This window comes from Raphanus sativus, chromosome 3 (assembly GCF_000801105.2).
Source record: "Raphanus sativus cultivar WK10039 chromosome 3, ASM80110v3, whole genome shotgun sequence".
Classification (NCBI taxonomy): domain Eukaryota; kingdom Viridiplantae; phylum Streptophyta; class Magnoliopsida; order Brassicales; family Brassicaceae; genus Raphanus; species Raphanus sativus.
The window spans coordinates 14548407-14560766 of NC_079513.1; the positions used below are offsets into that span (position 1 = coordinate 14548407).

At 33.1% G+C, this 12360-nt stretch overlaps 3 protein-coding genes across 8 annotated transcripts; 2 read left to right on the plus strand and 1 right to left on the minus strand.

The window, feature by feature from the left end:
* Nucleotides 1-3130: 3130 nt before the first annotated feature.
* On the minus strand, nucleotides 3131-4501 carry LOC108845989 (two-component response regulator ARR16). 2 transcript variants are annotated; one of them, XM_018619193.2, is made up of 5 exons: nucleotides 4055-4501; nucleotides 3864-3949; nucleotides 3670-3747; nucleotides 3496-3569; nucleotides 3131-3402 (listed from the first exon to the last, which is right to left on the minus strand). In XM_018619193.2, exons 1-5 carry the CDS (start codon nucleotides 4203-4205, stop codon nucleotides 3306-3308), a joined length of 486 nt encoding a protein of 161 aa, XP_018474695.1. In that variant the 5' UTR covers nucleotides 4206-4501; the 3' UTR covers nucleotides 3131-3305. The 2 variants fall into 2 exon arrangements, with proteins under 2 accessions (XP_018474695.1, XP_018474696.1); XM_018619194.2 differs by having other exon boundaries at nucleotides 3496-3566; nucleotides 4055-4492.
* A 3033-nt stretch (nucleotides 4502-7534) lies between these two features.
* Nucleotides 7535-10090, plus strand: LOC108843970 (pre-mRNA-splicing factor 38). Its single transcript, XM_018617143.2, has 6 exons — nucleotides 7535-7960; nucleotides 8508-8629; nucleotides 8719-8809; nucleotides 8900-9020; nucleotides 9116-9195; nucleotides 9524-10090. Exons 1-6 carry the CDS (start codon nucleotides 7671-7673, stop codon nucleotides 9867-9869), a joined length of 1050 nt encoding a protein of 349 aa, XP_018472645.1. The 5' UTR covers nucleotides 7535-7670; the 3' UTR covers nucleotides 9870-10090.
* Nucleotides 10091-10420: 330 nt separating this feature from the next.
* Nucleotides 10421-12348, plus strand: LOC108847674 (U-box domain-containing protein 63). 5 transcript variants are annotated; one of them, XM_018620989.2, is made up of 8 exons: nucleotides 10421-10728; nucleotides 10927-11149; nucleotides 11284-11365; nucleotides 11436-11493; nucleotides 11580-11668; nucleotides 11761-11862; nucleotides 11938-12008; nucleotides 12102-12348. In XM_018620989.2, exons 1-8 carry the CDS (start codon nucleotides 10506-10508, stop codon nucleotides 12220-12222), a joined length of 969 nt encoding a protein of 322 aa, XP_018476491.1. In that variant the 5' UTR covers nucleotides 10421-10505; the 3' UTR covers nucleotides 12223-12348. The 5 variants fall into 5 exon arrangements, with proteins under 5 accessions (XP_018476491.1, XP_018476493.1, XP_018476492.1 ...); XM_018620991.2 differs by having other exon boundaries at nucleotides 11436-11491; nucleotides 11580-11658; XM_018620990.2 differs by having other exon boundaries at nucleotides 10933-11149.
* Nucleotides 12349-12360: the final 12 nt, after the last annotated feature.

Below are 12360 nucleotides of genomic sequence, written 5' to 3' on the forward strand. Positions count from 1 at the left end.
AAATGATCTAAAATAAAAGTAAGTCTAGAACTAATTAGTATAACTTACTAAATAATTTAAATGATATTACAAATAATAATTTAAGGTAACTAATTGTCAAAATTATAGAAAGTGTAATAATGTTTAATTAACTCTTTATATATAGATATATATATACTACAAAAATAATTAATAGAACATAATTTATCGAAATCGAATGAGTTCATATCCTTATATAAAACATTATATTCGTGTATAAAACTATAATAATTATTTATGTCTTGTAATGTCCATATATGTCTTATAAGTCATTTATAAAAACTTTAAAACATTTGGAAAATTATATACCATGGCTTACAAAATTATTTTATCATAATTTTAAATTATTTATAAGAGTGTATATAAAAAATAGAAAACTCACTTATGTGACTTTTGTTAACTTGTCAATAATTTGTGAAGTCTTAAGAAATCGTTATAGTTTGCTTGGTCGATAATTTTTAATTTATTTATTTTAGTGTAGATTTAAAATAAAAATAAATATGTAGAACCAATTAATATCACTTGCCAAATAATTTAAATTATATTACAAATAATGATTTTTCAAAAGCAATTTTTGAAATTATAAGAGAATAATAATGTTTGATCAATTCTTTTTATATTTATAAACTACAAAATATAATAATATAAATTTTATAATTTTAATTATTTTAATTAGATCTAAAATAGAAGGTAAGTCTAAAACTAATTATCATCACTTTCAAAATAACCTAAATGATATTACAAATAATAATATATGCTAGCTAATTTTCAAAATTATAGAAAGTGTAATTATGTTTGATAAATTCTTTTTATATTTATATATTACATAAGATAATAATACAAAACAATTTATAAAAATCAATATAATGATTTCATCTTCGTATAAAAATTTAATCATATCTATAGTAATTATTAATCTCTTATAATGTCCATATATACTTTATAAATAATTTGTATGTGAAGATTGAACGGATTATATTGAATAGAACATGTGAGAATTTTAATTAAAAAATGTTTTGCATTTAAGCCAAATAATAAAATGAATAAGGTAATGTTATGATTGAAAAGAATTATAAGATGCATTTTTGATTCATTGATTGTTTGGTTTGTATTACTATTTAGAGAGAGAAAGAAATAAATATTTGGAAAAAATATGTAAAAAGTTAGGAAAACATTAGCAAAAATTTAATAAAAAGAAGGAAATAATAATGATTAAAATAAAAAGAAACCGGAGAAGATGCATAATATATGTTTGAAAAGTTATTTTGTGATGATTACATATATAATTCTACAAGCATTTGTTGTTACTAAATATTCAGTAGTTACTTTTTACATCAAATTTATAGAAACTTTATGACATTTTAAACGTAATATATGTTTTCATACAGTATTTATACCTGCAAATTTGTAGGCAACCGCCTAGTTTTAATGCACAAGCAGTAACAAACTTTTAAGTTTTAGGTTTAATTATTGTATTAGACCTCGATCCGCGCAACCACGTGAGTGTTTGTTTTCATTTATATTTACATATATATTTTGTGTTTACATCATTAGCGATATATAATATAAACATTTATAATATGAGTCTCTAATGTTGCTGACAAAAAAAAAATAAACATTAAGCATATTTTCAAAAGTGTATATGACTTATTCAAGTACAATAGTGTTATCTTTTAGTTGCTTGTCATCCAATTGATTATTTCAAACCGTCAATTATATTTGTACTTATTATATTTTATTTTATTAGAACTTTTGTTTGATTATTAGAAGTTATAATATATGTAAAATTTCATAAACATGAAAATTATTTTCATTTCCAATATATTTTGTTGTAAACTGAATGATAACGTATTATGTGTATAAATTGTCAATTTGCATATTTAATGTTCGTAATTTGATAAATCGTGAAATGAAATGGGCCACAAATTATGGTAGACATAGTTTATTATGTAAAGCGGCTTATTGTGTTTGTAATATATAAATTAATATATTGTTTTGGCATAGGCTATGTTTCAGAAAATAATAAACTCTTAGTGACACAAATTGTAATATACCATGTAAATAAGATTAGTTTCAAAATGAATTTTCTCTTTTAGTAGTATTTATATTTTTTAAAGATATAGTAAGATTTTATTAGATTACAATCTTAGAAAAATCTGTAGAATATTTTTTTTTTATATTCTTGTAATAATATAGTATTAAATGATAGGTATATGGAATAATGACTGTCTAAGGATAGGCCATTTTTTAAAAAATCACACATGAAAATAAGTTGTAACTTCTGTTTTAATATACACAAGATACATTTTTTTAAAAAAAAATTAGTTTACATCACATGTTCTTTGGTTTCATATCGAATCAATTTGATTTGACTATTCCTAAACCCATACTAGGTTGAGATTCAGATTTCAAATTGTGTAGATAAGTTAGGTCAGAGTTTGGTGAACATTTAATTCCGCAATTCATGGTCCAAATCTTTGATTTGTATTGCTCCTTCTAATTCCCATCTATCTTTAAATTTTTGGATAGAAATAGAATTGTTGAAAATTGACTACCAAACTTGTGCCAAAAAAACGACTACCAATATTAGGTAATCTGTGTCGAATAATAATGGTATGGTTTGTTATGTTCTAAAATATATCATGATTATGTTTTCTATACTACAAGTCTAGAAATCGTGCGATACATACACAACAAAAGAAAACTTCAAAAAATCTTGGTTGGTCGGAGCTGGATCAGGTTCCGTCTAAAAGTAATAAGAAATTGAGACAATAAATGAAGGACACATGTAATAAGAATCTCCTTTTCGGAATTTCGATTGTTTCAAACAGAAACCAAGACCTTTCTTGTGGCACAAGACTCCACAGATTCTTATCTCACGCAGTATCGCAGATCTGATGTGGAATCAGAAACGATGACAACTTTGTGCAATAATGGCCGCAAAAGGAGAAGAGAAGAGAAAGAAAAAAAAAACAAAAGAAGAGAATCCGTGTTATTGATGTTGCGTGTGGCCTCCATTTTCAATGGTTAGAGGAATAAAGAGATGTTTCTTTCTCTCTTGTTATCCATTTATTCTCCGCTTAGTGTTTGAAGAGAGAAGACATCGTCACCATCTTCAGAACCATAATCATTTTATATATTCCTTACATTTCTTTTTGTGTGTGTAGCTTAAGATTTGCTATTTTGAAAACATGACTTGATTTTCAGAAGACACAAAAAACGTGTAACACAATCAAATAAGGAACCAAGATAAGGAAATATTTTATGGTTAGGGCTACATGTAATTGTCAGCTTCTACAGTTCATGAGATGGCATTTAAGTTTCTCAACATCCGATAGTTTCAGAGGCTTCTGCATAAACATTTGAGCTCCACTAGCTAAACATCTGCATTTAATAGACCAAAAACAGAACACAAGATGATCTTAGTTAGTTGCTTCCACAGGAACAAAATCTTAGTTAGATCTCAATTGTTCTTACTTGTTGATGCGAGTAGGAATGTTCTCTGAAGACATTATCACAACAGGGACCTCTTTCAGATATGATGACTCCTGCTATAGAAACACATGAAAGACTTTGTTAAAATTGAACTTATTAAACCGATAAAACATGTATTTCTTGATTCTAAGAAGTAGCTGTTATAGTTGTTCTTACCTTCACCTTCTTTAGTAGCTCGAAGCCTGTCATCCCTGGCATGCAATAGTCTGTGATGATTAGATTAACCTTCAAATCCTGGAGAAAAAAAAAACACATTTTGAGTTTTCTCCATAGATTTGTTAGAATCTGTATCATGATTTTCGCCGTCATACAAGATGTGTCAAAGGGAAAAACCCATAGATCTTGCTTACATTATTGGCCAGTGTATCAATATGCTGATTTTGATCTCCCAAACCCAAATACTCCAATGCTCTAATCGCATTCTCTGCTGTTGTAACTACAATAATATGACATTTTATAAAGAATTAATACCAAAAATATACAAAATACAAATATAGATATTAATTAATCAGAAAATAGGAAGGTGAGAAAAGAATGGAACCTTTGCAAGAGGAGATCTTGAGCAACTTCTCTACGAGTTTACGGTCAATAAGATTATCATCCACGGCCAAAACATGAAGCTCTTCATGACCATGATGATGATGATGATCATAACCCACATCCATTAAAGACGAACAAGAACCACTATTCATATCGTTTGTTCCTTAGATGTCAGGTAACTAAGAAAGAAAACAACTTGACAATAAGCTAAGAAGCAAGACTGGCTCTGGCATTAATACATACACCCTTCAAGACATATAGCTTTCAATACTCCACCACCTCTAATAAAAACAAATTCAAAAATTAATAAGACAATGATACATGAAAAAAGAAAGTGACAGATTCAGAAGAGTTGTGGAATCATGTGAATCCGGTGATGGTATTTATGATGGTTTTCTTTCTATTATTATCACCAACTATTTAATTCCTCATAATTAAAAAGAAAAAGAGCATGGGGAAGATATTGCATCAAAGAATATCACGGATATCTCGTGATATCTTATTTTTAGGGGTTATAGTTTCAGTATCAGTCATTATACATATAAAGTTGCACGTATTTGTCTTTTTGTATGGAGTTACTTGTTAGGTCATGTTCATGGAATCGTGTGTGGGATTCTTTTGTTTTCTGTAGGACCACTTTGAGTAATGCAATACAAAAATGTAGATAGTGAGATGCATTTGTATAGAACTGAGTTATGTGATGAAATGAAAAGAGATTTATTAGATTATCAATCCTCTATAATTTTTTTTTTTTTTGGAAAAAGAATCCTCTATAATATATCAAGAACTGATTTGGTATGATTTTTCTTTTCTGACAAAAAGAAAGATTTTGCGTGTGTTCAGTTCAATAAACAAGTTGTGTGCGGGATATGGAAGACTGATTCTTTTCAGAAACTGAATAAATAAACTTATCTGGGTCAGTGACAGTCGTACGGATCTGCTGAAGATCTTATAAGTAGTAAAGATATATCTTTTAGATATTGATATACAACTTTTTATTTTATATTTTCCCTTTTTGGGTCAAATCCTTTGAAACTGAAACAGATGAAAGCAGAAAGTATAATAATCATTTTAGTTGCAAATGGATCATCATGTCCCTAATCATGTCTATCAGTCTTCTTTCTTTTTTCCTTTCTTGTAAGATTATCTAAGAATCAGTAAGAGAAATATGTTTCAAATATTTGAAGTAATCTCTCTATTAAAATAGAGATACTTTTACTGTCTGATTTACTATCAAAAAAGTTTTCACTTAAATTTTAATAGTCCAATCAAAATTGACATGTATCCTATATTATAACAATAAAAAACATATTAAACTAATCAAATCTAAAGATTATAAAAATCTTACACTATCCTTAACCATTCTATATTTTTAATACTGGAAAAAGTACATAGATATTTTCATTCATTTTCAAAGGTTTCGTCTATTTACTAAATCTTTTATTTATTTTACACAATCTTCAATTTTTATTCATTTTCTAAAAAAATTCATTCCAAAAAAAGTTCAAAATGTAATAAATGTCGAGTACACCCAACTTAACAGTTGATACAACATTTTATTAAAAGAGCATGTAAAATACAAAATAGTTTAACTAATTTTATATACGGCATCATTATTTTTTATATCATATTAATCAATACTAACCTGATCGGTTTATCAAACAAAAAATATAATACAAGTAGGATTTTTTATTATACAAACTACTATACAAACAATGATTTAGATGACTAAAAAACAGTTTATATACAAAAGATTATATAGTGAAACCGGTTACCAAAAATACATTTTATGCATAACATAAAACATTTTATGTATGCATTATAGTTATGCATAGTTTTTATGTCAAGCCATATTATATTACTTTTTGAATTTATATTACTTCTTTATTTGAAGATAACAAAACAATAGACTTATTTAATATAATTGATAAACTAATTTAAAAATCAGATCTTAACAACTACACAGTGTATAAATTTGAGAAATAATATTTGTAACTAATTAAATGTACTAATATTTTTCATATAAATCTAATTCTCTTAAATATCAGTATCTTATAGTTTTACGTTCACTACTTAAATAATAAAATTGAATATGAACGATGACTACATTATTAACACAAGTCCAAACAGCTGAACATCTAATCTATGGGTTCAAAGTTCACAATAATTTTATTTACTGATTTTAAAAATTAAACAATAAAATAAATCGTATTTTCAATGCAGGTCCAAATATAGTGCAAGTTATAGTTTGAACCTCTTTTTAATAGTCAGTGTTAAATTCGTGATAGAATAATCTAGTGTTCTTCGTAATGTAAACTGGATAGGTAACTGAACCAAAAATACTTTTTGATAATGGATGATATAGTTCCACCAGTTTAATTTAGTACCAATTGAAATCAAACATAAAATAAAAGTTATAAATAAATAGAAAATATTTTCTAGAATAGTTCTTTTTTTAGCATTTACTTAAATCTCATTGTATTAAAAATCACGCAGCGCAAAAATCGAATGATCTAACTAACTACGCAAAGGTCGTATAGGGTTTTTTCTCTTCTCTCTCTCACTAAGGAGAAACCCTTTTCATCACTATGAATAACGAAGAGACACCGCCGCACGAGCAGAACAAGATGGTTTCTCCGACCACCACGAGCCTCTCTATTCCTGACGACATATTTTTGAGCTTCCTAAGCCGCGGTTTAACACTTTACTACCCAACTTTCTTCCTAGTCTCTAAGATCTTCCGCTCTCTCATCGCTTCATCTGAACTTTATAAAATATTTTTATCTAAATTATTTAATAATTTATTTTATATACTCAAAATAAATTTAATCAGAACCAAATCAAATCGATGGTTCGTAATTTTAATAATTGAACTGAACCCATAATTAATTATGCGAGTCAATTCAGACCAAATTTTCTTTAATTTAAAAATAGATTTTAAACAATTCAGACCAAATACTAAAATTGAATATTCAAATGGCTAAAGGCTTAGAGCATGTTTATTGATAGCAACCGTAAGTGTTGCTTAAGTGGGGCATCATTAATTTTTAACTATTAAAGTTTAGAGAAGCAACTTTGATAAGGAACACTTAATTAAAGAAGGAAAAGAAGTAAAAGAAGAAAAGAGACAAATCCGTGTCCACCATCTCTCCTCTCTCTCTCTTCTCCCCAATGAATCTCTGACATGTGGCACTAAGAGACAAACGCTTAGAGGTGCTAATTATGCAACGCCTCTTTGCTTTATTCATATTGTCCATTTAATTTTAATCTTGATTTACCTAAGCAACTCACCTAAGCCACCCCAATAAACATGCTCTTAACCCTATTGGTTTTAGCTACTTAGCTTGAAATAATGACCTTAATGGACGTCCAACTAAACGGCGTCATCTCAAGTTTCTTCTAGGCATATTTGACTCTTCTCGTTATATGGGCCTACTAATTAAATAAAAGCCCATTAAAATCTAAAACCTGTTGCCAAAAAAATCTAAAACCTACCTCTCGAATCTCTCTCTGACGCCCTACTGTTTTCGTAATCCGCCAAGGCAGATTCGTGGAAACACGCCGGTTACCGGAAACACGCCGGCGACTAGACGGTTGCTGGGTTTCTCCCTACAATCATGGCGAACCGAACGGATCCGATGGCGAAGAACATAAGGGGGACGAACCCTCAGAACCTGGTGGAGAAGATCGTGCGGACGAAAATCTACCAGCACACTTTCTGGAAGGAGCAGTGCTTCGGTCTCACGGCGGAGACGCTCGTCGACAAGGCTATGGAGCTAGACCACGTCGGTGGGACCTTCGGCGGTAACCGCAAGCCCACTCCTTTCCTTTGCCTTATACTGAAGATGCTCCAGATCCAGCCTGAGAAAGAGATTGTCGTCGAGTTCATCAAGAACGATGATTACAAGTACGCTTTGCTTTCTTATCCAAAGCTCTTGTCTTTTTTTGGTTCTGCAGCGTTTTGGGTGTTATAAAGGTTGAGTCTTGAGAAGATTTAGCCAAAGTCTTGTGGGTTTGATACTGCATGTTTGTTTGAGTAGCTTTAGATTCATGTGCCTTAAGATTATCAAACTTGTTAGGTGTGATAAAGGTTGATTCTTGAGAAGATTTGACTCTCTTGTGTTTCTGCAGATGTGTTCGTATACTAGGTGCATTTTGGTCTGGTCTTGGCTGTTTCTCAAGCATATGTATCTTTGGCTAGTTTTAGATTGCTGCGCCTTTGGAGTGTCAAGCTTGTCTCTCAACGTTTTGAGTGTTGTAAAGTTTGATTCTTGAGAAGGTTTACTCTCACGGGTCTCTGCAGTTATGTCCGTATTTTAGGTGCATTTAGCCTGGTCTTAGCTGGTTCGGCTAGCTTTAGCTTCATGCGCCTTAGGATTGATCATCAAGCTTGTTTTTGGGTGTTATAAAGGTTGATTCATTGAGAAGATTTGACTCTCTTGGGGTTTGTGCAGGTATGTTCGTATTCTAGGTGCGTTTTATCTACGTCTCACTGGGTCTGATGTTGATGTATATCGTTACCTCGAACCTCTCTACAATGACTACCGTAAAGTGAGGCAAAAGCTGGCTGATGGGAGTAAGTTTCCACTTTCATTCAATGAGGATTAAACTTTTGGTTGGTGTGTTTCACTAACGAATTTTTTTATCTCCTTGGGGTTTGAGTAGGGTTCTCGTTGACGCATGTGGATGAAGTCATTGAGGAGCTTTTAACCAAGGACTATTCTTGCGATATCGCAATGCCACGCTTGAAGAAAAGGTTTGTTCTTTTTGCTACACAAGCATAGCTGAAAACTAGTTTTGGTTTCTGCACAACTGTAAGATGGTTAATCTGTTGCTGTGATGATAGGTGGACGCTTGAGCAGAATGGTTCTTTAGAGCCAAGGAAGAGTGTTTTGGAAGACGACTTTGAGGAAGAAGAAGAGAAAGAGGAGAATGAAGGGATGGCTGACGGATCTGAAGATGAGAAGGTTACTGCTTTCGTTCTTCAATAGTTTGGATCTGTTCTCATTTCTGTTTATTTTTAGCAGTTCTTGTTGATACCATCTTCCTCTTCGTTTTACAGGATCACCACCGTAGGAGTCCTGAAAGAGAAAGAGATAGGGACAGAGACAGAGACAGGAGACGCGACAGTCATAGACACAGGTATCTGAATCCTCCCTCTTATATTCTTGTGATATGTTTGTTGCTTGTGATTGTGGAAGCTGTTAGATCTAGCTAATGCTCACGCATCATGACTAGTATTCTCTCTTTTGAATGTCTGTTTCCTCTTATGGCATCTCAAGCCATAAGCGGTTGCATACAGCTTCCGAAATTGAAAACTGTGGAGATCCCAACAGGTTTTACTGTACTGACAGTGTACAGTAAGAAGTATGATGGATCAAACATTTTTACAATAGCCTATATCATATGTCAATTGTTCCTTGTGTTTGTATGCATTATCCTTGATGTTGACACCTTGTATCATTGGTAGGGACCGTGATTATGATAGAGACTATGACATGGATCGAGACTATGAAAGGGAACGTGGGCGTGGTGGTCGAGACAGGGATAGGGAGAGGGAGAGAGACAGAGATCACTATAGGGACAGGGACAGGGAGAGGGAACGAGGGAGGGACAGAGAAAGAGAGAGGGCAAGGCGGAGGAGTAGAAGCAGGAGTAGGGATCGTAAGAGACATGAGACTGATGATAGGGAGGAACCAAAGAAGAAGAAGGAGAAGAAAGAGAAGATGAAGGAAGATGGAACAGATCATCCGGATCCTGAGATTGCAGAAGCCAATAGACTCAGAGCATCTCTGGGACTGAAACCCTTGAGATAAACCAGAAGAACAACCTATCAAAACCGGGACACGGTTCATGTATTCGGTTTATCACATCCTATTAACTTTCGTTTATGTTTTTCTAAGGAGGTTGCAAGTGTTTTGCGCAATTATAGAATCTTTGATGTAGGGATATTGTTGTGTGCGCTAAACCGGATTATTGTAAGATATTTTTATTTTGATGTGGTCATATCTAGTTTAAACCGGATGGTTAACCGATACGTGGCATGATTACATGGCTTGCTGTATCACTTATTAGTTAAAGTAGGCATGACCTAGTCCAGATTCAGCTTTCTAAGCTCATTCCGATAGTATATGTTTCAATCGCGTTGGGTTTGAGATTCGAATATGGTAAAACCGCTATAAATCGGTTCGGATACTTTTGCAATTTAAATCGGGTATGTGTTTCCGGTTTAGGTTGGTTTTTGGTGAGGTTTGTTCCAGGCGTGCACATTGAAAATGAATTGGGACCCACCAGAAACTTTGCGGGTAGAATGATACAGTTACATATAATCATTAACCATCACGACGCGCGTGCTCTCTCTTGTCCATCCTACGACGTCGTTTTATAACTGCTCTTCTTCTCACCTTCACTCTCTCTCTAACTCGGCTTCCGAATTTTGCGTGGAAAAAGCAATGTCCGTCGATCCTCGGTTCCTGTACCATGCTGAAGAGGAATCTCTGAGATACCGCGTCGGAGATTCGAGTACCAAGAGCAGGGAGGAGCTCGATCGTCGTTTCGAAAGTTGCGGATTCCGGCAAGGTTTCTGTGGAAAAGACAAGGATGAAATGAGATACTCCAATGGAGATGACGAAGACGACGAATGTGTTCAAAGACGTAACTCTCTGATTCAGCCTGGTATTGATTCCTGTTAGCTACAGAAAAAAAAAAGTAACAAGATCGACTAGTATTAGTTAATGTATAGAGTTGGTTTAATGATTGTATCCGGTGCATATGTAAAACCAACTGTATACATTAGCTCTCACAGTTCACCATGATTGTTGAATCTCTCTCAGTAGCTTGATTTCATGGTTTTTTTTTTGTTTACTTAAAAAGTTTCAGGTGGTTGGGAACTGGTTGTGAGAGACGACGATGAGGAGAAGAAGTCATCTATGGATCGTCATAATAAGGTGACGATCGCTAGTAACACGGATGGTAACGTATCTAGTTCCCAGTGTTGTTACACGCAGACGCAGGCAAAGCGAGGTTTTGCTTCTGTGGACAAGGAGAGAGCCACCTCTTTCGACTCTCTCAAGTCCATCCTCTCTGATCCTGTTACGTAAGTATATATTTAGCCTCTTCTTCTTGTTAGAATCAGTATATGCTAGTGTATTAAAAAAGCATATAGTTTAAAGCCTATTTCTTGTGATCAACGTCCTCAAGGTATCTGTGTTATTTTGATTTTTTTGATAGCGGAGCTTTGATGAGCGATGCTGCAATACTGCCTTGTGGGCATTCTTTCGGAGCCGGAGGGTTAAAAGAAGTTAAACGAATGGTAATCTGATTCTTTAACCCAATAACTCTTTGTTTTCTTTTTGAATCTTACTAATTAGATTTGTTGTCAGAAAGCGTGTTACACATGTTCCCAGCCTACTTCAGAAGGATCAGAAAAGCCAAATCTGTGTGAGAGTCTTAACGACATTACTAGTTTCTGCCAAAGACTACTAAGAGCTATTTTTCTCTGATTAAGTTTATTGGTTTTGGATCAGCTCTCAGAATTGTTGTTCATGCTTTCTGCCAAGAAGAGGAATCAGATCATGTTCACTCGTTCAAGCCAAGGAAAGAAAGGTCGGATCAGGTTTGCTTTCTTTTACTTTTATGTAAACATTTGTAACCTCATTCACATTGACAAACCATATATAAGCAGAGTTTCCTCCTCCTTATCTACAGCACAAGAGAACTTTCTGTGTCCCGAACATCACAGATACTCATAAGAATAATAGTAGAGGCATTCAGTTTCCTTTCTCCATTGGGGATCGAATCATCATAGAGGTCTGTGGTCGTCCACCATACCCGTATAAAATAACTACTTTGATGTTTTATCAAACGAACTTTCCCATGGCTTAGGGAAACAAAAGGACACCTCCACGGTTTGTGGGACGCAAGGCTGTGATTATGACGCATTGCTTGAATGGATGGTTAAGTCTTGTTTCCTCTCGCACCTTTCAACTCCTCTTTCTTTCCATTAGTTTCTGAAGCTCTTGGAACAAATGTGAGTGTTTCTATTTCAGGTATGTTGTGAAGACAGTGGACAATGGAGAGTCTATCAAGTTGCAACATTGCTCACTTGCCAAGATTCACTCAGACAATTCACCTTCTGAGGTAACAGTGGCTGAAATGGCAGCGTCTTAGCTATCTAGCTCATAGAAACCAGCACCTGTAATTCTTCCTAGACCTTTCATGATGTAGTAAAAGCAACGAGACGACAAATCTTTGTATTAAGCCGTGTGTGTTTTATTCAAAAGAAACTTTGCTCTTTTTAGAACAGAC